The sequence below is a fragment of the Podarcis liolepis genome, assembly GCF_965112155.1.
Source record: "Podarcis liolepis genome assembly, chromosome: 2".
NCBI classification, from domain to species: domain Eukaryota; kingdom Metazoa; phylum Chordata; class Lepidosauria; order Squamata; family Lacertidae; genus Podarcis; species Podarcis liolepis.
This window is the reverse complement of record NC_139555.1, coordinates 124,144,663-124,168,282: the sequence shown is the minus strand read 5'-3', so window position 1 is coordinate 124,168,282 and position 23,620 is coordinate 124,144,663. Positions and strand designations below refer to the sequence as shown.

Sequence of the window (23,620 nt, the reverse complement as noted above, 5' to 3'; positions counted from 1 at the left end):
TGAGGTCTTAGATATATGTTAAATGTTCATAACCTGGAACCATTTTTGAGTCCCAAACTGACCAAATGTTTTCTCTGCAAGGTCAAAGGAAAATGGAAAAGCCTCCTCATTGTCCTTTCCTTCACAAATCCTATCTTAAGGGTATGTTTGTGTTTGAACAGGGTGAGCTTGTGACCTGACTCGGGAACTAAGTATTTATCATTAAGGTAAAGGTGCCCCTGCCCGTACGGGCCAGTCTTGACAGACTCTAGGGTTGTGCGCTCATCTCACTCTAGAGGTCGGGGCCCAGCGCTGTCCGCAGACACTTCCGGGTCACGTGGCCAGCGTGACGACGCTGCTCCGGCAAACCGGCACCAGAGCAGCACACAGAAATGCCGTTTACCTTCCCGCTATAAAGCGGTACCTATTTACTTGCACTTAAGGGTGCTTTCGAACTGCTAGGTGGGCAGGAGCTGGGACCGAACAACGGGAGCTCACCCCGCCGCGGGGATTCGAACCGCCGACCATGCGATCGGCAAGCCCTAGGCGCTGAGGTTTTACCCACAGCGCCACCTGCGTATTTATCATTACTAAGTATTGATCATTACAAAAGACTGGCCAGGCTCCCCAGGGTATCCAATCAAGTAAGCAGGGTATCCAATCAAGTAACCTGCCAGACAGGAGATAAACTACAGAAGAAAAGCAATATTCAAATTTCTGTTTTAGACCGCCTTTTCTGTGATGTAGGTATTATTTATCTGGGGTGGTGGTCTTGAGCTACAGGGTGGCAATTTCAAAATGTCTATATAAGGCCTTGCACGCCATTGTTCTGGGTTCCTCCTGTCCTGTGCGTAGTGAGTGAGGACCCTGTTGCAACAGATCAATGAAGATCATGCTTACTAGCTGCTTTGCTTCTCAATATTCTCTGGTTGGCCTCTGTTATTTTCTCCTACTAATAGGAAAAAGGGCAGATTTTGTTTACAAGAGAGAGACGTGTCCTTTGGGAGAAAGGGCTCCATCTTAAGCGCTGGCAGGGAAATCTCCAGAGGCAAGATTTCCAAGATGGCAGAAAGAAAGGAAGTCAGAAGGAAAGGAGTGTTTTTTAATGGAGTGAAGGAGAGCCTCTTTCAGGCATGAGCCTGCTGGGGTTCAGGAGGAAGTCACCCTTCTTTTCCTGTAGGTGGAGTTGCCGGGGTGCCTCTTAGGGAGGGAAATCTCTGCAGGGGTCTGGGGCTGCTTGGCTTCTCTCCCCCCCCCCCCGCCCCCACGACTTGTTTAAACTTTGAGCTCTGCAAAATATTTTGAAAGAAGCTGGATCTGACCATCATCATTGCTATCCGAGGCTAGGAGAGGTGAGCTGAGTTCCAGGGGGTTGTGTGTGGAGGAGAAATGAATGGATGGGAGCTGGAGGGGGAAATGACCCCCCCCCCACAAAATTCAAGAAAGCCCTGGCTGGAGGAAGGGAGTGGAGCAGTCTTCTCCAAAGTATTCACCTGGTACATGTTTCTAGGTGTTACAGAAGAGGAGGAATATGCAGAGCAGACCTGTGCAGATTTACTCATAAGGAAGCCCCAGTGGGGAGAAAGATTGAATTGGTATCACCCAAAAAAACCTCCTTAAAAATGGGGCTCCTGTTGGGAAGGGGGAACCCCTTTGGGGCTCTTCTAGGGGCAGCAGAATGTTCTGGGCAGGAGAATCCCTGCCGGGCCTCTGAGGCTCCCTTTGCTTCTTCCTCCCTCCCTCCCAGGAACCTGCATCTTCTGAGCTCCTCAGGAAGGACCAAAGCGGCTGAACCTGCAAACCTAGCAAGGATGGAAGGAGGAAGATGGACAGTTGACCTTATCAGACTGCCTCCTGCATCCCTCCCCAAAACCTCTCGGTGTTTTCTCCCAGGACACTCAGAGACATCTGGTAAGTTCCTATGGAGTGGAGATAGGGACAGAGAAGGATCAATAGATGGATGGTGAAGAGGAAAACCTTCTCCCAGGCTTTTGAATGTTAGGTGCTATTTCCACTGCAGGACTGCTGGCTAGTTGCTAATCTCCCCTTCTTGGGCAAGGTTCTTAAAAAAAAAAAATCTGGATTTTTTTAAACAATTTTTTTTATTACAAAAAACAAACAAACAAATCCATAAATGAAGATCTTGTGGCTTCCCTCCATCCCCTCAGTTGGTCCTAATATTACCATCTACAACTGCATAAAAGTCCATTGTCCATATTTTTCTGTTCATCCAAGTTATCCATAATCTTTAATACCTTACAAGTGCAGTTAAAATCCTTCTAATGTTTTCATTTGCTTGCAACGGTCTCCTAGATAAATTGTAATATCCCTATTATTATTATTTACCCCAACCATATAGGCAGCTGGGTTTTCTTTTCATTTCTCCTTTAGGGGTGTGTGTTCATGAAGCATGCGTACTAGTTCTTAAACTATCATCTGCTATTTCTCCTTGTGATCTCGAGTCACATTGTTATCTCGACAGAACTATAAATCTATCACTCTCAGGTTCAGCATGGTCCTTAACACATTCTTTCACAGATAACACCCTGTTTCTTAGTCTTAATTGCACCCTCAACAAGGAAAGGAGTTTAGGGAGAATCCTTTGATTCAGCTAAGGATTCATTTTTATTCATTTATTCCACATTGGGGCAGGACCTATTTTTCTTGCATGGTGGGTTTCAGGAGGAAGGCACCCTCTTTCACCATGGAAACAGTGAAAGACTTACCCTTCAACAGCTAAATGTGAGGCTCCCTTTGTTTCTTCTTCCCTCAGGAATCTGCAGCTCGTTTTCGCTTCTGAGCTCCTCAGGAAGGTTGAAAGAGTCTGATTCTGCAAACCTAGCTAGAATGGAAGGAGGAAGATGGATGGTTGACTTGGTCAGGCTGCTTCCTGCATCCCTCCCGAAAACTGTTAAGCATTCCCTCCCAGGACCCTCAGAGAGATCTGGTGAGTTGCAGAGGAAAAGGGCAGGGATGGATGGAGACAGGAGGAGGGAAACACATTGGCAAGGGGGAAAGATGGAGAGGAGAGAAAAGGCAGGAAGAAGGAGGCAGAGAGGCCTTTTCCCATGCTCCTCTTTGTTTCTGGAATCTGCTTTCATAGAATAGCCAGAAACCTTTTTCCTCCCACAGCGTTTTGATTTTACATGTCCCCCCGCCACTATATGATTAAATGATGATGATTACCTAAACTAATACAGAAATATGGGTAAAGGGTGTTGGGGAAATGCTTTTAGTAATTACAGATTATTTATTTTTTTGAAACACTTCTACCACTTTTATTTTTTTCTAGACAATTATAATTATTTATGTAATTTATATATCGCCCTTCATACAAAGATGTTCCTTGAAACCCTAAAAGCATTTCTCCCTTTGCAGGTGGTGCAGACAATCGACAGAATTCTGCAGAATGTGGAATGAGCTTTATTGATGGTGGAAACCTTACAAACCATCAACAAACTCACACAGGGGAAAAACCATTTCAATGTAATGAGTGTGGAAAGAGCTTCTGTCAGAGGGTGAAGCTTTCAAATCATCAACGAACTCACACGGGGGAAAGACCATTTAAATGTATGGAATGCGGTAAGAGTTATAGTCGTAATGACGTTCTTAAACTACATCAGCGAATTCATACAGGGGAAAAACAATATGAATGTGTGGAGTGTGGGAAGTGCTTCAGTGAGAGTGGAAAACTTAAAAGACATCAACGGACTCACACAGGAGAGAAACCATTTAAATGTATGGAGTGTGGAAAGAGCTTCAGCGAAAGTTGGACCCTTCATACGCATCATCGAAGTCACACAGGGGAGAAACCATTTAAATGTATGGAGTGTGGAAAGAGCTTCAGACAAAATTCAGCCCTTACTTTACATCATTACACCCACACAGGGGAGAAACCATTTAAATGTATGGAGTGTGAAAATAGCTTCCGTGACAGGGGAACACTTAGAAAACATCAACAAATTCACACAGGCGAAAAGCCATTCACATGTATGGAGTGTGGAAATAGCTTCCGTCATAATAGTTCACTTCGTGTACATCAACGGACTCACACAGGGGAGAAACCATTTGAATGTCTAGAGTGTGGAAAGTGGTTCAGACGAAAGACACACCTCACTTCACATCGGCGAACACACACGGGGGAGAAACTATTTAAATGTTTGGAATGTGGAAAGACTTCCACTGATAGTCGAACACATGCAGAACATCAACGAACTCACACAGGAGAGAAACCACTTGCATGTATGGAGTGTGGAAAGAGGTTCCGTTATAGCACCTCACTTACTATACACCAGCGAACTCACACAGGGGTTAAACCATTTAAATGTATGGAATGTGGAAAGAGTTTCCGTCAGAGTGCACACCTTTACATACATAAACATACTCACACAGGGGTGAAAGACTTTAAATGCTTGGAGTGTGGAAAGAGCTTCAGTCGACGACATAGACTTAGTGAACACCAGAGAACTCACACAGGGGAGAAACCATTTAAATGTATGCAATGTGGAAAGAGCTTCAGTCACAGTGGAGCCCTTAGAACACACCAGCAAACTCACACAGGGGTGAAACACTTTAAATGCCTGGAGTGTGGGAAGAGCTACAGTCGACGTGATAAACTTTGTAAACATCAGAGAACTCACACAGGGGAGAAACTTATTGAGTGTGGAAAGAGTTTCCATCAGAGTGCACAGCTTACTTTACAGAAACATACTCACACAGGGGAGAAACCCTTTAAATGTATGGAGTGTGGAAAGAGCTTCATTTGGAAGAATCAGCTTAATTCTCATCAACGAACTCACACAGGGGAGAAACCCTTTAAATGTATGGAGTGTGGAAAGAGGTTCAGTGAAAGTTGCTCCCTTAATATTCATCATCGAACCCACACAGGGGAGAAACCATTTAAATGTGTGGAGTGTGGAAAGAGTTTCCGTCAGAGTACACACCTTACTTTACATAAACGTACTCATACAGGGCTGAAACACTAAATACTTGGAGTGTGGAAATAGCTTCAGTCAACGTGAGAAACATTGAACATTCACTCGATGTTCATTCTTTTACATAGAATTCTAGAATGCTAGAGTTGACAATGGACATAATTTGAGGGGTTTCTGGATGGGGCAGTGTGGAAACACATGCACTTTATTTTGCTTACTTCTTTGGAACAAATGAACCTCAAAGGCAGACTAGCATGACAATGAACCAAGAGGTTCAGTGCTGGCTGTCACTTGTGGACTGAATGGTTATTTTTCACAATATGTGGGTTAATCGTATTCACAGTGTCAACTCCAGTGGTACCTTGGTTTAAGAACAGATTAGTTTATGAACAACTAGGAAACAGAACATGTTCCGCTTCCTGTTGAGTGTGTTCTGTTTGTAAATTGAGTCCCCCGCTGCTAATCAGAGGCTTCCTGTTGAGTCTGTCGGCTGTTGAGTCCAGAGCACCCACACAACACAGAGGTGATACTTGGAGCTTTTGTTTTTGCTTTTTTTGTGTGTTTTTGTTTGTGTGGCTTTTCTTTTTAACTGTGACTTGTTCTTTGTTTTATGGCACTGACTTTTGACTGTGGCTTGTGACTTCGTTTTTGTGACTGTGTGGAACACAGTTCAGCTACTGGTTGATTGTGTGACTGCAGAAATGTATAAAAGCCCCCCATACAAACAATTACTATCATCAATGCACGTAAGAAAAAAATATTAATTTTGGGTTTTATCATCTACAATGCTGTCTTATTTATTTTATTGTACAGTACATTGATTATTGCCTTCCTTTTATGGATCAGTGGTCTTCCTTTTATGGATCAGTGCTTTATCACTACCCGAAGGAGTCTCAAAGCGGCTAACGTTCTCCTTTCTCTTCCTCCCCCACAACAAACACTCTGTGAGGTGAGTGGGGCTGAGAGACTTCAGAGAAATGTGACTGGCCCAAGGTCACCCTGCAGCTGCATGTGGAGGAGCGGGGAATCGAACCCGGTTCCCCGGATTACGAGACTACCGCTCTTAACCACTACACTACACTGGTTAAATGAAGTATGGAGACGACGGGAAGTCAGATGTATATTAAGAATATTTTCTTTGTCAGAAAATATAGGTTTCTCTTAATTTTATTTTCTTTGTAAACAATGGACAGGAATGTATGTTCTTTTCTTTGTTTAAGTTCAATAAAGCATTTTTAAAAAAGGAAAAAAAATCTTTTCTATACCACTTTATAACTTAAAGTAAAAAAACTCAAATCTGCTTGCAACACATTAAAACATGAAATAAAGCAATCCAGAATAAAACACATTTATACTTTGAGGGGGAAGATTCAGATCCATCTCTGTGACATTTTGCTTTCTCTGTATTTATTTACCTACCTAAATTTTTATAGCTACCCCAATGCAGAAGGCAGGATGGTGTAGTGGTGAGAGTGTCAGATGAGGATATGGGAGATCGGCACCCAAGTCAGGGTTACCAGACATCCCCGTTTCCCGGGGACAGTCCCTGAATTTGCAGATCTGTCCCCAAAATGTCCCCGGATTTCATTAAATGTCCCTGGGGAAACGTGGAAGCAGCGCGCTGCGCTTGGCATCCTGATGCTCATGATCATCCCTTCCCTTTATGCCCCTTTCCTCTTTGGGTCACACCAGACCTGCCCGGATTCTTTTGCCAAAGGTGTTCTTTTTTGGGTGGAGGGGGCTGCCTCCTCCGGCTCCGGCCTGCTTTACCATGCCCAGTCCATGATGTAGAAGAAGTGCTCCTGGATCGCTCCCAGCTCTGGTGGCTCTGATCCCAAGACCTGGGCGCTGCTGCTGCTGCTGCTTCGCTCTCCGTCACGGCATCAGCACCCAGATTGTCACCACAGGGCTTCACTCTCTCTCTCTGCCCCCCCCCCAGCAGCCCATTCTCTTACATTTCCTACTGTTGCTTTAAATTGCAGCTGACTTCGTGTCAGCATCTCCAAGCCTCAGCATCACCCCCATGCAACGCCCCTGTCACAGGGTGGTTGTGGGGAGAAGAGGGAGAGCAGGGAATAGAAGTGTGTACATCGCCGGCAGCTTGTTGTAGGCAAGGCTGATTGCCATTGTAAAAATAATGCAATGTATTGGGGGTGCCAATGAAGAAAATATTGCGGGTGTCTGGGTAATCTGCCTCCAGCATAATTGATCACATGACACAGTACACGCCCCCCCCATTTGACTGGCAGTGCCCATCAACTAGAAGGGAAGGACCCGGCCCCCTCAAATATTTTATTGGGGGTGAAGCCCCTAGGGCTCCTAGGAGGTGGCTCCTGTGCAACATATTAAACCCACTAAAGCAGAGAGAAGGCGGCAGTCAGATGCCATACACCGGTCCGGTCCGGGAGAAGAAGGACACGCCAAGCCAGGCAGGTAAACAAGGGGGAAAGGAAAGATGCTATGGCGGAAGGGGAGGGGGGGCACTCTTAGGTTACAGATCTGGCCAAGTTCTTCCAGAGACGCCTTTGCAAAGCGCTGGCATCTTGAGGGTAGTCCATCTTTCCACAAGAGCATTTGGTGCCATGCACACGCCCAACATAATACCTAGCCAGAATTACGATTGCCGGAAGAAATATCAACAACCTCAGATATGCAAATGACCCAACCTTGATGGCAGAAAGTGAGGAGGAATTAAAGAACCTTTTAATGAGGGTGAAAGAGGAGAGCGCAAAATATGGTCTGAAGCTCAACATCAAAAAAACGAAGATCATGGCCACTGGTCCCATCACCTCCTGGCAAATAGAAGGGGAAGAAATGGAGACAGTGAGAAATTTTACTTTCTTGGGATCCATGATCACTGCAGATGGTGACAGCAGCCACGAAATTAAAAGACGCCTGCTTCTTGGGAGAAGGGCAATGACAGGCCTAGACAGCATCTTGAGAAGTAGAGACGTCACCTTGCCAACAAAGGTTCGTATAGTTAAAGCTATGGTTTTCCCAGTAGTGATGTATGGAAGTGATAGCTGGACCATAAAGAAGGCTGATCGCCGAAGAATTGATGCTTTTGAATTATGGTGCTGGAGGAGACTCTTGAAAGATGGAGGGCACAAGGAGAAGGGGGCGACAGAGGATGAGATGGTTGGATACTGTTTTCGAGGTTACCAGCATGAGTTTGATCAAACTGCGGGAGGCAGTGGAAGACAGGAGTGCCTGGCGTGCTCTGGTCCAGGGGGTCACGAAGAGTCGGACACGACTAAACAACGAAAGAACAACAACAATATATACTGTGTGTGTATATATATATGTGGGCATCACTTTCAAGCCAATATATATATAGACTGCCATGAAAGTGATGCCCACAAGGGCCCCTATCCTCCAGCCAGGCTGCTTTTGCACCCAAGTCTCAAATCCAGCGCCCTTCTCTGCGGGATCCGGATCCCTCCCCCTGCCTTGACACGAAAATGCAATTGGCGAGGCGCGCAGGTAGTGCTGTTTGGGGAGGAGAGGGACGGGGAAGGGAATAGAGAGAGCCCGGCTGCCTAGAGAGGCCTGGGAACAGACCCTCCCTCTGCCCCCTCTCCTCTCCCCTCCCCGCTCGTGGTCCCTCCTGATGCAGAGGAAGAGATGCGGCGCGCAGGGCGAGGGGTGAGTCGTGCCAGGGGGGAGATTTCGTGGGTGGGGGACCCGAGTACGAGGGTGTTGGGGGGCTGAGGGGGGAAGGGAAGGATCTCTGGGAGGGAAGCCCAGCCTTCTGGCTCCTTTCAGTCACATCCCTGCACGAGGCGAGGGGCGTCCTATCCCCCCCCAGCCTTTCTTCCCTGGAAGCTGGATTCCTGCCCCCTTCCTCCTCCCAATGGGGAAGCCGGATCTTCTGGGGGATCCAAACGTGGGGCTCTGCCTTACACCGAGCCCGCCCTTCGGTCGACGTGGGGCAGAATTGCATAGGGTCGCTGCCTTTGTTCTGGCAAAATACGCGCAGGGCGGCGAGGGGGGGCGCGCGGGGTTCTTTATTATTATTATCTGGCGCTGAATTGACTTCAGAGCAACCCATTACAATCTATTGCAGTCTAACAAGATGCCCCTCTGTGGAATTTTATAAAAATGCCTGCAGAATTTTTCGTCTTTCTTTGTGTCCTGGCCATAGTCCCTTCTAGGGTACGTGGTCTGGGGGGAGGGGCTACAGCGGAAGGGAAGCCAGGCTGGAGGAAGAGGGTTGGGGGAGGACCTGGCAGCCAGCAGAGTGGCTGGGGAAGCCCTGCCAGATGGGTGGGAAAATAATAATAATAATAATAATAATAATAATAATAATAATAATAATAATAATTGCTATTATTGGGGTGGTATTGAAATAACTGTGAGCTTGTGGCCAGGGAGACTGAAATGTCAAAGCTCCCATCTAACAGAAATAAAAAAAGACGCAAAGGGCATGACTCTAGTCATGATGATGATGATGATGATGTTATTATATATATATATATATCCCACCCATCTGGACGCGGGTGGCGCTGTGGGTAAAAGCCTCAGTGCCTAGGGCTTGCCAATCGTCAGGTCGGCGGTTCGAATCCCCGCGGCGGGGTGCGCTCCCGTTGTTCGGTCCCAGCGCCTGCCAACCTAGCAGTTCGAAAGCACCCCCGGGTGCAAGTAGATAAATAGGGACCGCTTACTAGCGGGAAGGTAAACGGCGTTCCGTGTGCGGCTCTGGCTCGCCAGAGCAGCGATGTCACGCTGGCCACGTGACCCGGAAGTGTCTCCGGACAGCGCTGGCCCCCGGCCTCTTGAGTGAGATGGGCGCACAACCCTAGAGTCTGTCAAGACTGGCCCGTACGGGCAGGGGTACCTTTACCTTTACCTTATCCCACCCATCTGGCTGGGTTCCCCCAGCCATTCTAGGCGTCTGGGTTTTCCTTTCACCACAGAAATAGTGAAAGACTTACACTTCAACAGCTAAATATCTGGGGCAGGAAAAGGCTTGCAGGGTCTGTGAAGCTCCTTTTGTTTCTTCTTCCCTCTCAGGAACCTGCAGCTTGTTTTGGCTTCTGAGCTCCCTAGGAAGTTTGAAAGAGTCTGATCCTGCAAAGCTAGCGAGGATGGAAGGGGGAAGATGGACGGTTGACTTGGTCAGGCTGCCTCCTGCATCCCTCGCCAAACCTGTTGAGCATTCCCTCCCAGGGCCCTCAGAGAGATCTGGTGAGTTGCAGGGGAAAAGGGCAGGGATGGATGGAGACAGGAGGGGGGAAACACATTGGCAAGGTGTTGGACAAATATGTCCCAGGGATCTTTACCCAGAGGGTGTCAATTTACTCTGTGTAAAAACGGAGTCTACACCGCGATCGGGCATCACTAGATTTCTTGTAACAGGACTGCATGGGCGACTCCTTAGCTCATGCTGTAAAGGAGTGCTCATTCCAGCTTACATCACACATAATTTATAACCTAAAAGCGTTCGAATATCCCTCCTACAATTCCTATTGTTTAAGAAATTGCAGTTTACCGGCTGCCCAATCTACCTACATATTATCCCTCTAATATGTACCCCCATCAATAACATGCATCCCATGTCCATTCAGATAGCAATTTCTCCTTTTGGGGTGTGTATTCATGAAGCGTTTGAGCATGCGTACTAGTTCTTAAGCTATCACCTGCTATTTCTCCTTGTTATCTCGAGTCACCTCTAAAGTATAAATCTATCACTCTCAGGTTCAGCATGGGCCTTGAACACATTCTTTCACAGATAACACCCTGTTTCTTAGTCTTAATTGCACCCTCAACAAGGAAAGCGGTTTAGGGAGAATCCTTTGATTCAGCTAAGAATTCATTTTTATGCATTCATTCCACACTGGGGCAGGACCTATTTTTCTTGCATGGTGGGTTTCAGGAGGAAGGCACCCTCTTTCACCATGGAAACAGTGAAAGACATCTGTTAAGTTGTGGGCGAACATAGCAGATGACACAGTGATTTCTCCAGAGAAGCTCTTTATTGTAAGCTGGACAGAACTGAACAGCAAACAGCTCAGCCGGCCTGCTTTTATAGGCAGCCGGCTATCAACATTGTAGCAACAACAACCCAGGGTTTCCCGCCTAAAATAACTGACGTGGACCTGAGTGAAAACTATCTACACTATCCCCCTGCTGGCCCAGGGTGAAACTTTAGTACATAACAACATCCTTCAACAGCTAAATGTGAGGCTCCCTTTATTTCTTCATCCCTCAGGAACCTGCAGCTTGTTTTCGCTTGTGAGCTCCTCAGGAAGAAGGAAAGAGTCTGATAATGCAAACCTAGCAAGGATGGAAGGAGGAAGATGGACGGTTGACTTGTTCAGGCTGCCTCCTGCATCCCTCTCCAAGACTGTTGCACATTCCCTCCCAGGGCCCTCCGTGAGATCTGGTGAGTTGCAGGGGGTAAGAGATGGGCGCAGGGGTGGATTGAGACAGGAGGAGGGAAACACATTGGGAAGGGGAGAAGATGGAGAGGAGAGAAAAGGCAGGAAGAAGGAAGCAGAGAGGCCTTTTCCCATGCTCCTCTTTGTTTCTGGAATCTGCTTTGATAGAGTAGCCAGAAACCTTTTTCCTCTCAGCGTTTTGATTTTACATGTTTTCCCCCCACTACATGATTAAATGATGATTATTCCCTAAACTAATACAGAAATATGGGTAAAGGGTGTTGTAGAAATGCTTTCAGTAATTATAGATTATTTATTAATTTATTTATCTGAAACATTTCTACCACTTTTATTTTTTTCTAGACAATTATCATTATTTATGTAATATTGTAATGGATTTAGGGGTTGCTCGTCTGTAAGTTGTCGCCACTGCTGGCGAGGTTACCTGGTTAAACCCTTTCTGACTGAACAGCCTCCAGCATCGTGACTGTCTCAGTCGCTGGCAGAATCCATCAGTGGGCGTTTCTTAAACCTTTTCCAGCATAAAAGTTGTTTGATGCCAAGTCTCCTCCTACTCTCTCTGTGCGGAAGTCTTCTGCGCAGGGAGGGTGTGGGCAGCGGAATACCCGTACTCTCTCCGCTGGTCTCCGGCGAGGAGTCTTGGAGCCTCCTCTCCGATCACCCCATCTGCCCCCCTTCTCCACTGGTGTTACGCTGATTTCCTTCCCCAGCAGATGGGCTGCCTCTCTCCCTACTGGGACCCTCTCCTGCATTCCTCTGGAGCCTTCCCTCCTCCTCTAGACCCGATGGCAGTTCCCTGACAAATATATATATCACTTTTGATACAAAGATGTTCCTTGAAACCCTAAAAGCATTTCCCCCTTTGCTTCAAAGCAGGTGGTGCAGACAAGCGACAGAACTCTGCAGAATGTGGAATGAGCATTATTGATGGTGGAAACCTTACAAACCATCAACGAACTCACACGGGGGAAAGACCATTTCAGTGTAATGAGTGTGGAAAGAGTTATAGTAGTAATGCCACTCTTAAACGACATCAGCGAATTCATACAGGTGAAAAACAATATGAATGTGTGGAGTGTGGGAAGTGCTTCAGTGAGAGTGGAAAACTTAAAAGACATCAACGGACTCACACAGGAGAGAAACCATTTAAATGTATGGAGTGTGGAAAGAGCTTCAGCGAAAGTTGGACCCTTCATACGCATCATCGAAGTCACACAGGGGAGAAACCATTTAAATGTATGGAGTGTGGAAAGAGCTTTGGTCAGAGTTCCCACCTTACAATACATCATCAAACCCACACAGGGGAGAAACGATTTGAATGTATGGAGTGTAAAAAGAGCTTCAGTGACAGGGGAACACTTAGAAAACATCAACTAATTCACACAGGGGAAAAGCCATTCACATGTATGGAGTGTGGAAAGAGCTTCCGTCATATTAGTTCACTTCGTGTACATCAACGGACTCACACAGGGGAGAAACCATTTGAATGTCTGGAGTGTGGAAAGTGGTTCAGACGAAAGACACACCTCACTTCACATCGGCGAACTCACACAGGGGAGAAACTATTTAAATGTTTGGAATGTGGAAAGACTTCCACTGATAGTCGAACACATGCAGAACATCAACGAGCTCACACAGGAGAGAAACCACTTAAATGTTTGGAGTGTGGAAAGAGGTTCCGTCATAGCACCTCACTTACTTCACATCAGCAAACTCACACAGGGGTTAAACCATTTAAATGTATGGAGTGTGGAAAGAGCTTTGGTCAGAGTTCCCACCTTCGTACACATCAGCAAACTCACACAGGGGTTAAACCATTTAAATGTATGGAGTGTGAAAAGAGCTTCAGTCAGAGTGCACACCTTAACATACATAAACGTACTCACACAGGGGTGAAAGACTTTAAATGCTTGGAGTGTGGAAAGAGCTTCAGTCGACGACATAGACTTCGTGAACATCAGAGAACTCACACAGGGGAGAAACCATTTAAATGTACGCAGTGTGGAAAGAGCTTCAGTCAAAGTGGAGCCCTTAGAACACACCAGCAAACTCACACAGGGGTGAAACTCTTTAAATGCTTGCAGTGTGGGAAGAGCTACAGTCGACGTGAAAAACTTTGTAAACATCAGAGAACTCACACAGGGGAGAAACGTATGGAGTGTGGAAAGAGTTTCCATCAGAGTGCACAGCTTACTTTACATAAACATACTCACACAGGGGAGAAACCTTTTAAATGTATGGAGTGTGGAAAGAGCTTCATTTGGAAGAATCAGCTGAATTCGCATCAACGAACTCACACAGGGGAGAAACCCTTTAAATGTATGGAGTGTGGAAAGAGGTTCAGTGAAAGTTCCACCCTTAATATTCATCATCGAACCCACACAGGGGAGAAACCATTTAAATGTATGGAATGTGGAAAGAATTTCCGTCGGAGGACACACCTTACTTTACATAAACATACTCACACAGGGGTGAAACTTTAAATGCTTGGAGTGTGGAAAGAGCTTCTGTCAACATGGGAAACTTAGTGAACATTCACTCGATGTTCATTCTTTTACGTAGAATTTTAGAATGCTGGAGTTCACCCTGGACATAATTTGAGGGGTTTTTGGATGGGGCAGTGTGGAAACACATTCACTTTATTTTGTTTGCTTCTATGGAACAAATGAAACTCAAAGGCAGATTAGCATGACAATCCACCAAGAGGTTCAGTGCTGTCACTTGTGGACTGAATCAGGACCATTGATGTTTCTCACAATATGTGGGTTAAATCAGATTCCCAGTGCCAACTACAGTGGTACCTTGGTTTAAGAACAGCTTAGTTTATGAACAACTTGGAATAAGAATGCTGCAAACCTGTAACTAGGTGTTTGGGTTTGTGAATTTTGCCTTGAAACAGAACATGTTCTGCTTCCTGTTGAGTCTGTCGGCTGTTGAGTCCGGAGCACCCACACAACACAGAGGTGATATTTGGAGCTTTTGTCTTTGCTATTTTTTTGTAATTTTTTGTTTGTGTGGCTTTTCTTTTATTTTTACTGTGCCTTGTTCTTTCTTTTATGGTACTGAAAGCATGCCTTGGTTTAAGGACAGACTTCCTGAACATATTAAGTTCGTAAACCAAGGTATCACACTGATTTTGTGTGTGAAAACAGCTATTAATAAAAGCAGTGGACTTCTAATCTGGTGAACCGGGTTGGCTTCCCCGCTCCTCCACATGCAGCTGCTGGGTGACCTTGGGCCAGTCACACTTCTGTGAAGTCTCTCAGCCCCACTCACCTCACAGAGTGTTTGTTGTGGGGGAGGAAGGGAAAGGAGATTGTTAGTTGCTTTGAGACTCCTTAAGGGGAGTGAAAGGCGGGATATCAAATCCAAACTCTTCTTCTTCTTGACTGGGAAGTCATGGAGGAGGAGGTTAAAGCTGTCATGATTCTGTTGGTATTTGACCCCATAGAAACTTTCAAAAATGTATTAAAATGTTTTTAGTACTTTTTGGAGATGTGGAAAAGGAACAGGCACAATGTTCCATATGTGGTGGCTATGTAAAAAAACCTCAAGGTTTTCTGGGATGACATCTATATAGAACTTTAAAAAATGTTAAATGTTTGTTTCACAAAAAAACCAGAAGCCTTTTTATCACAGGCGCCAATATTCCTAGAAATGTAAGAGAGGTCTTTTTATACGCCACTGTTGCCGTTAGAGTCCTAATAGCGACAAATTGGAAGAGTGATAAAGTTCCTTCCAGGTTAGAATGGTTACAAGAATTGGTCTAATATGCAGAGGTAGTCAAACCAACCAAAAATAAAAAAAAGATAATTCAAAACAAGTATTTATTTCATAGAATCATAGAGTTGGAAGAGACCACAAGGGCCATTGAGTCCAACCCCCTGCCAAGCAGGAAACACCATCAGAGCACTCCTGACATATGGTTGTCAAGCCTCTGCTCAAAGACCTCCAAAGAAGGAGACTCCACCACACTCCTTGGCAGCAAATTCCACTGTTGAACAGCTCTTACTGTCAGGAAGTTCTTCCTAATGTTTAGGTGGAATCTTCTTTCTTGTAGTTTGGATCCATTGCTCCGTGTCCGCTTCTGTGGAGCAGCAGAAAACAACCTTTCTCCCTCCTCTATGTGACATCCTTTTATATATTTGAACATGGCTACCATATCACCCCCTTAACCTCTTCTCCAGGCTAAACATGCCCGGCTCCCTTAGCCGTTCCTCATAAGGCATCGTTTCCAGGCCTTTGACCATTTTGGTTGCCCTCCTCTGGACACGTTCCAGTTTGTCAGTGTCCTTCTTGAAATGTGGTGCCCAGAACTGGACACAGTACTCCAGGTGAGGTCTGACCAGAGCAGAATACAGTGGCACTATTACTTCCCTTGATCTAGATGCTATACTCCTATTGATGCAGCCCAGAATTGCATTGGCTTTTTTATTTTTATTTTTTATAAAATTTTTATTGGTTTTACAAAATTTTTTAAAGAACAAACAAACACTTAAAAAGACAAACATACACGTATAATTTCATAACATATTTTCATAAACCTCTTTTCTTGGACTTCCCCATACCCCCCCTTTCTGCATCCCAATGTCCATAATTTTATAGCAACTCCCAATTATTACTTTCCAACCTCTGTCCTCTTAATCCTCTTTATATTCTGGCCTTATATCACTGTATCCCTTTGTTTCTGAAAACCACAACACTTTAACATTCATTAAGTTTATAATAGTCCTTAAGATAACTTTTAAATTTTCTCCATTCTTCCTCCACCGTCTCTTTTCGTTGGTCACGGATTCTGCCTGTCATCTCGGCCAATGTCATATAGTCCATCACTTTCATCTGCCATTCTTCCAGAGTGGGTAGATCTTGTGTCTTCCAATACTTCGCGATAAGTATTCTTGCTGCTGTTGTAGCATACATAAAAAAAGTTCTATCCCTCTTTGACACCAATTGGCCGACAATGCCCAAGAGAAAGGCCTCTGGCTTTTTAGAAAAAGTGCATTTAAGTACCTTTTTCAATTCATTATAGATCATTTCCCAGAAAGCCTTAATCTTCGGGCACGTCCACCAAAGGTGGTAGAAGGTACCTTCAGTCTCTCTACATTTCCAACATTTATTATCGGGCAAATGATAAATTTTTGCCAGCTTGACTGGGGTCATGTACCACCTGTAGACCATTTTCATAATATTTTCCTTTAAGGCATTACATGCCGTAAATTTAATACCAGTGTTCCATAACCATTCCCAGTCAGCTGACATGATGTTATGCCCAACATCCTGTGCCCACTTAATCATAGCCGATTTGACTGTTTCATCCTGTGTACTCCATTTCAGCAACAAGTTGTACATTCTAGATAAATTCTTAGTACTGGGTTCTAACAATTCAATTTCTAGTTTTGATTTTTCCACCTGGAAGCCAATTTTCCTGTCCTGTTTAAAGAACTCCATTATTTGACGATATTGAAACCAATTTTGTACTTTATGTTTCAATTTCTCATGACTTTGTAATTTAAACTTATCTCCATCCTGTTCCAAAATTTCCCAATACTTCGGCCATCCGACCTCCATATTGAGTTTCTTCACTGCTTTAGCCTCCACTGGTGACACCCATCTAGGGGTTTTGTTTTCCAACAGATCTTTATATCTTACCCAAACATTAAATAGTGCTTTTCTAACAATGTGGTTTTTGAAAGCACTATTGGCTTTGTCATACCATAAATATGCATGCCAACCAAAAGCATTGTTAAAACCTTCCAGATCCAAAATGTCTGTGTTCTCGAGGAGCATCCATTCTTTCAGCCAGCAAAAAGCTGCTGCCTCATAGTACAATTTTAAGTCCGGCAGGGCAAAACCCCCTCTTTCTTTAGCGTCTGTCAATATTTTAAATTTAATTCTGGGCTTTTTGCCCTGCCAGACAAATTTCGAAATGTCTTTCTGCCACCTCTTGAAACATTCCATCTTGTCAAGAATCTGCAAGGTCTGAAACAAAAATAGCATTCTAGGCAATACATTCATTTTGATCACAGCAATTCGGCCTAACATTGACAATTTCAAATTTGACCATATTTCTAGATCTTTTTTAATTTCTGACCAACATTTTTCATAATTGTCCTTATACAAATTCACATTTTTAGATGTCAAATAAACCCCTAGATATTTCACCTTCTTGACCACTGTCAACCCTGTCTCCTCTTGGAATTTCTCCTTTTCCATATCTGTTAAGTTTTTTCCTAAAACTTTAGTTTTTTGTTTATTCAACTTAAATCCAGCTACCTGGCCAAACTGTTGTATTATTTCTAAAACCTTTTTCGTACTAGTGTTTGGCTCTTGCAAAGTCAATACTAGGTCATCTGCAAACGCTCTTAACTTATAATGTTTAGCTCCGACCTGCACTCCTTTAACCTGCTGGTCATTCCTAATCATATTCAGCAACACCTCCAGAACTGAAATAAAGAGTAATGGGGAAATTGGGCACCCCTGTCGTGTTCCTTTTTCTATCTTAAGTTCCTCAGTTACTACATTATTTACAATCAATTTAGCTTTTTGTTCAGAATATATTGCAGCCATACCATTCTCAAAACCTTGGCCTACCCCCATCCCATGAAGATTCTTTATCATAAAGCTGCAAGAAATATTGTCAAAGGCTTTCTCCGCGTCCACAAAAATTATGGGAGTTGGAACTTAAGAGGTTAAGTTGTTCCCATGATGCCTCAGCATTCTGACGTCAGTTTTAGAAGCTGGGAGGAGCTTTCCTGTCTGTTCCTCTCCGGTCGTTGAGAGAGAGAGAGGGAGTTTGCCATGGCTGCGAGAAGTCCTGGAGAAATGATGCAATAAAAGAGCTGTAAATGGACATTACTGTGCTCTGTGTGTTTGTGGGAAACTAAGTGACAGTTTGCTGCTGTGTTTTACTCTGCTGGGCGTGACGGAGAAGAAGGAGCAGATCGCGCAGAGGAAGTGTGCCGGACCTGCCGAAGCTGCCATAAAGAGCTAATTGCCGGTAGTAAATCAATTAGCACGTCACGGACTAATCAAAATACCTACAGGTTATGGACCCTGAATTACCGCTTGTAAACTTGTCACTAGAGGCTGCTGGAATGCTTTGAAGTTGCGTTCGGATGGCAGTGGAGTTGGCGAAAGCGGAGGTCTGTATTTGAGGCAAGCAGCTAGCTGAAAGACGCAAAGGTTTGCCTGTGCTGTGGAGCCAAGAGCTGAGAACAGCGGAAATCGTTTCTCCACGCAGCAGGAGCCGGAAGAGCTGGTGTTTTTGTGAGTACAGCTTGGGGCCCCTGGGGAGAACGGGAGAACATGGCAGATGGCCAGGAGGTGTTTCAAGCTCCGTTTGAACAGCTTGAAGAACTCACCACCCAGTCGTGGGAAATCTGGGTCAGAAGGGTGAGAGCCTGGTTTTGGGCAACTGGCTTGTGGGACGTAAGCAAGAAAGAGCCGTCCACAAGCGAAGCGGCTGCTGCTGAAAGTGCAGGGCTGGTGGACAGTGATGCAGAGAAACTGCAATCTGCTTCTCTGGAGGAGGAGATGCAGAGAGAGAAAGCTGAGAGAGCTGAGATCTGCATGTTGCGGGCAGGTGTGCATGCTAATTTGCAACATCACCTGGAGAGCGTTGAATCTGCGTGTGAGGCTTGGCGTGTGCTGAAACGTCTGTGCAAAGGATCAGCAGGAGGCCAAGGGCAGATGGAAGCTGAGAGCCTAGAGATGGCTGGAGCCCCTGTTCCTGATGATTTAGCCTCAAGGAGTGCTAGTGAGCAAGTCGGGGGGGCGGAATGTTCCAAAGGCAAGTTTGAAAAGTTTTCCACTGTGCCTGCTGGAGTGGAGTTCAGAGGGGGCGGATCTGGCAAGGGGTGCTTTTCCGGGAGAAGGAGGGCCAGGTCAGCTGATAGGAGCCCCGGGCAGTATTTTTCCACTGAAGTTCGTCGTTGCCACGTTTGCAAGTCAGCTGAACATCTGCGTCGAAATTGCCCCCACCGGAGCAGAGAGGCAAGGCAGGATGTTTTCAAGGACAACTCTCATGGGAATCAGTCGGGTTTCCATGGCAACAAGTCTGGGAAAACAACCAGGCGTGGGACTGAGGCTGGTGGACGTGCCAGGTGCCAGGAAGAGACGTATGAGATCACGGCTAGTCTGGCGTTGTTTGAAAACAACTGTGAGAAAGGCTCAGAGTTTCGTTTCGTTATTGACTCTGCAGCTAATCGCAACTTGATTCCAGAGACCCCTGCTGTCGAGGGGTGGAATTGCAAGGCAATTCCTGCCGGGAAATCTGTGCTGTTTGCAAATGGACAGAAAAAATGTGTGACTAACGTTGTAAATCTGCATTTTCGTATTTTACAGGAAACGCTGGAGTGTTGTACCGTTGCTGGGATGAACCACTGTCTTTTATCTGTGCCGTATCTACTGAAAATGGGATTTACGGTTTGTTTTCAGGGTGATGTGTGCACAATCTCCAAAGGAGGGAGGATGCTTGCCAAGGTTAAAAAGGGGCAGAATGATCTTTTCATTCTTGAAACGTCTCTGGAGGGTGAGGGGAAGGTTGAGAAAGCACAAGCACTGCGTGCTACAATTCCCAATCATGATGCATGTGTACACGCTTGGCATGCTAGGACAGCTCATGGCTCTGTAGAAGAACTACAGACGCTACCCGAGGTCGCTAACGGTTGCCACATTGTAGAATGTGGATGTGCGATGGATTGTGAAGCATGCAGACATGCAAAGGTAAAAGGGTGCAGTTACCCAAAGGTGGATAGGGTAACTAAAAAACCTTTTGAGCTAGTTCACATAGATCTGTTTGGTCCTGTAAAAGAACCAAGTCTGGGAGGGTCAAGGTTTCTGCTCTCGATGCAGGATAATTTTACACAGAATTCCTGGACCCATGGTCTCAAATCCAGGGATGATGCAGCACAGCTGATCAAAAGGTGGATTGAGGAGGTGGAACAAAGGTTTGCCACCAAAGTGCAAGCTGTCACAAGTGACAGAGGAGCTCAATTTACAGGTTCTGCTTTGCAGAAGTTCTTTCGCAAGAAAGGGATACGTCACACAGTGACTTCACCCAATCAGAGGGGGGAGGCAGAGCTCCGATGTGAGGCTCTGGTCCAGACCGCAAAGGTGTTGCTGAAGGAGTCTGGGTTGCCACCAAAGTTTTGGCTGGAGGCAATCAGGTATGTGAGCTTCACCTGGAATCGGACCTACAATTCAGTGGTAGGTGACACACCGTTTGGTTTGTTGCATGGCAGGAAACCCCAGATTCATTTTTTGCGCAGGTTTGGATCGCGTGCATCTGTGCCAGTGCCTAAAGTTTTGCAGGGGCCAGATGGATCCAAGTTCCGGAAAATGATCTTCTGTGGGTATGAGCCAGCAGCGCATGCATGGAGGTTTGCGTTCCCATCAGGTGATCAGAGTAAACTGCTGATCAGCAAACACGCTGAGTTCTATGAGCAGGATGAAAAGTCACAAGCTGCTGTCAAGCGTGATGTTCTCTCAGAGTGTCTCTCTGATTCAGAACAGGAAGATTCTGAGGGGGAGGAAGAAGAGGCTGAGTCTGCTGATGACGATCAGGTCACTGACCAAGGTCTGGAGCAGGGTGGGGCATCTCCACAAGTTGTTAAAAGGGAGGCCAAGAGTGAGCCCAGTTCTCCTGTGAGTGTGATGGAGAGGATTCGAAAACGCTTTAAGTCAGAGGGGGAGTCCCGTGATGCTGAGGACACAGTTCCTGGTGGCAGTGAGTCAGAGGTAACATCTGAGTTTGTGCCCAGGCGATCCAGTCGCACAACGAAGGGTGTTCCACCGGAAAGATACCAAGCCACAGGTGCGTTGGTAAGTTTCGCACAGTGTGAACCTGATAGTTACGTGGATGTTCCACAGGTATTGTCAGAATGTGTGGCAGAGGGGGTATGGGAGTTGGAACTTAAGAGGTTAAGTTGTTCCCATGATGCCTCAGCATTCTGACGTCAGTTTTAGAAGCTGGGAGGAGCTTTCCTGTCTGTTCCTCTCCGGTCGTTGAGAGAGAGAGAGGGAGTTTGCCATGGCTGCGAGAAGTCCTGGAGAAATGATGCAATAAAAGAGCTGTAAATGGACATTACTGTGCTCTGTGTGTTTGTGGGAAACTAAGTGACAGTTTGCTGCTGTGTTTTACTCTGCTGGGCGTGACGGAGAAGAAGGAGCAGATCGCGCAGAGGAAGTGTGCCGGACCTGCCGAAGCTGCCATAAAGAGCTAATTGCCGGTAGTAAATCAATTAGCACGTCACGGACTAATCAAAATACCTACAAAAATCAGTACTGCTTTAGTGTTTATATTCACCTCTAGCTTTTCCAAAATGTCTATTATATTCCTTACATTGTCTGCTAGGTGTCTTTTGGGGAGAAAGCCTGCTTGGTTCTTATGAATCTTTTCCATCAGCACTCTTTTGAATCTTTTTGCCAAAATGTCTGCAAAAATTTTGTAATCCACATTAAGTAGTGATATTGGGCGGTAGTTCTTCAGTTGAGTCTTTTCAGTCTCTGTCTTTGGTATGAGTGAAATATATGCCTCTTTCCACGATTCAGGTGCCTTTTTTCCCTCAAGGATCTCGTTACAAACTTCTTTTAGTGGTTGAATCAACCATTCCTTCAACGATTTGTAGTATCTGGAAGTCAGTCCATCTGGTCCTGGAGATTTGCCCAGTTGCATATTCTGAATGGCAGCCTCTATCTCTTGTTCTGTTATTCTCTGGTTCAGATCCATCTTACTTTGATGAGAGATTTTTTGTAATCCATATTTATCAAGGAATTTGTCTATATCTTCTTCATTTTGCGGGCCTTGAGTATAAAGCTTTTTAAAATAACTCAAAAAGCAATTTCTAATTTCATTGGGTTTGGATATATTCTTTCCATCCACTTCTAGGCTTGTAACCGTATTTAATTTCTGCCTTTTCTTCAATTGCCATGCCAGAAGTTTGCCACATTTATTTGCTGATTCAAATGTCTTTTGTTTCATTTGCTTTATCTTCCATTCAATCTCTTGGTTCATCAATTCCATATATTGTGTTTGATATAACTTAATCTCTCTTAAGATCTCCTGGGATTTTGGTTTTGTTCTTAATTTTTTCTCTCCTTCCTTTATCTTTTCCAAGATCTTTTCTTTTTTCTCATTTTGTTTTTTCCTCTTTATTGAGTTTTGTTGAATCAAAAAGCCCCTCATCACCGCTTTGCTTGCGTCCCAGATCACTCTTTTCTCCACATCGGCCCTCAAATTTATTTCAAAATAGTCTTTTAAAGTTTTTTGGGCCTTCATAAGGATCTCCTTATCTCGAAAGAGGGTGTCATTCATTCTCCATCTAAATTGACCAGTTGTTGTAAGTTTCATCTCCATCCTCACGGCATTATGGTCGGAGCAAGTTTTTGGGCAGATTTCCACCTTCTTAATCTTTGGAGCCATACCACTAGTAATCCAAATTTGGTCGATTCTGGTCCAGGTCATCATTGCTTGAGAGAAAAAGGTTCCCTCTCTCTCCAGAGGGTTCCTTGTTCTCCATATATCTATCAAGTCCATGTTTTCCGTCATTTCAAAAAAAGTCTTAGGAAGTCTCCCTTCCTTGCTGACTGTTAGTCTTTGTGCCTTGTCCATGTTGGTGGAGACCACACCATTCATGTCTCCCATGATTATCATATTGTAATCCAAATAGTCCATCAGGATTTCATGGAGTCTCTTAAAGAAGTCAGATTTACCTTCATTTGGTGCGTAGATTCCAACAACTAAAAATTTTTCTCCTTGTACTTGTATCTCCACTGCCAGATATCTCCCTTGTTCATCTTTAAATATCATTTTTGGGGCCCATTTCTCTTTCACATATATTACAACTCCTCTTTTCTTAACTTTATCTGATGAAATAAATTCTTGTCCTAGTCTTTTGTTTATGAGTAGTCTCCTGTGGGCTCTAGTTATGTGAGTTTCTTGTAGACATATCAAGTCCAGTTGTTCTCTGTTCAAAATATGGAATACTTGTCTTCTCTTCAAAGGCCCATTGAGCCCATTACAATTCCAGCTAAGGAGTTGCAACGCCATCTTGTTATTTTTCTGACACTCCTCCAACAGCCCCGAGTTGTTGCTCTTCTTCTGATGGTGGTGGTTTTTGTCCAAACGAGAAATTCAGGATGTCTAATGCTCTCCTTTGTTCTGCAATTGGATCCACAGTCCCCTTCTGCAGGTCCTCCTGGTTTCTTCCCAAAAATTTGTCTTTGTCTTGAATTGACTTTATTTTCACCTTCTTTCCTTTGTAATCAAAAGACAGCCCTTGTGGGAATTCCCACCTGAAGCGGATG

General features: G+C 45.0%; 3 protein-coding genes across 7 annotated transcripts in view; 2 read left to right on the top strand and 1 right to left on the bottom strand.

Moving 5' to 3' along the window:
• The window catches only part of LOC310699299 (vomeronasal type-2 receptor 26-like), a gene marked incomplete at its 3' end in the record, with an annotated part of 299,229 nt that overhangs the window by 190,794 nt on the left and 84,815 nt on the right, over window positions 1-23,620 (top strand). The window lies entirely within an intron of this gene.
• Window positions 1-23,620, bottom strand: part of LOC310701475 (uncharacterized protein) — a 73,512-nt gene that overhangs the window by 46,678 nt on the left and 3,214 nt on the right. The gene's annotated exons all lie outside the window — the stretch shown is intronic.
• On the top strand, window positions 1,339-13,907 carry LOC310701145 (uncharacterized protein). Of its 5 annotated transcripts, none has more exons than XM_083491496.1 (5): window positions 1,339-1,890; window positions 2,753-2,926; window positions 9,927-10,100; window positions 11,125-11,298; window positions 12,191-13,907. In XM_083491496.1, the coding sequence occupies exons 1-5, from the start codon at window positions 1,377-1,379 to the stop codon at window positions 13,795-13,797; spliced, it is 2,643 nt and encodes an 880-aa protein (XP_083347622.1). In that variant the 5' UTR covers window positions 1,339-1,376; the 3' UTR covers window positions 13,798-13,907. The 5 variants fall into 5 exon arrangements, with proteins under 5 accessions (XP_083347622.1, XP_083347621.1, XP_083347623.1 ...); XM_083491495.1 differs by having other exon boundaries at window positions 12,188-13,907; XM_083491497.1 differs by lacking the exons at window positions 2,753-2,926; window positions 9,927-10,100 and having other exon boundaries at window positions 12,188-13,907.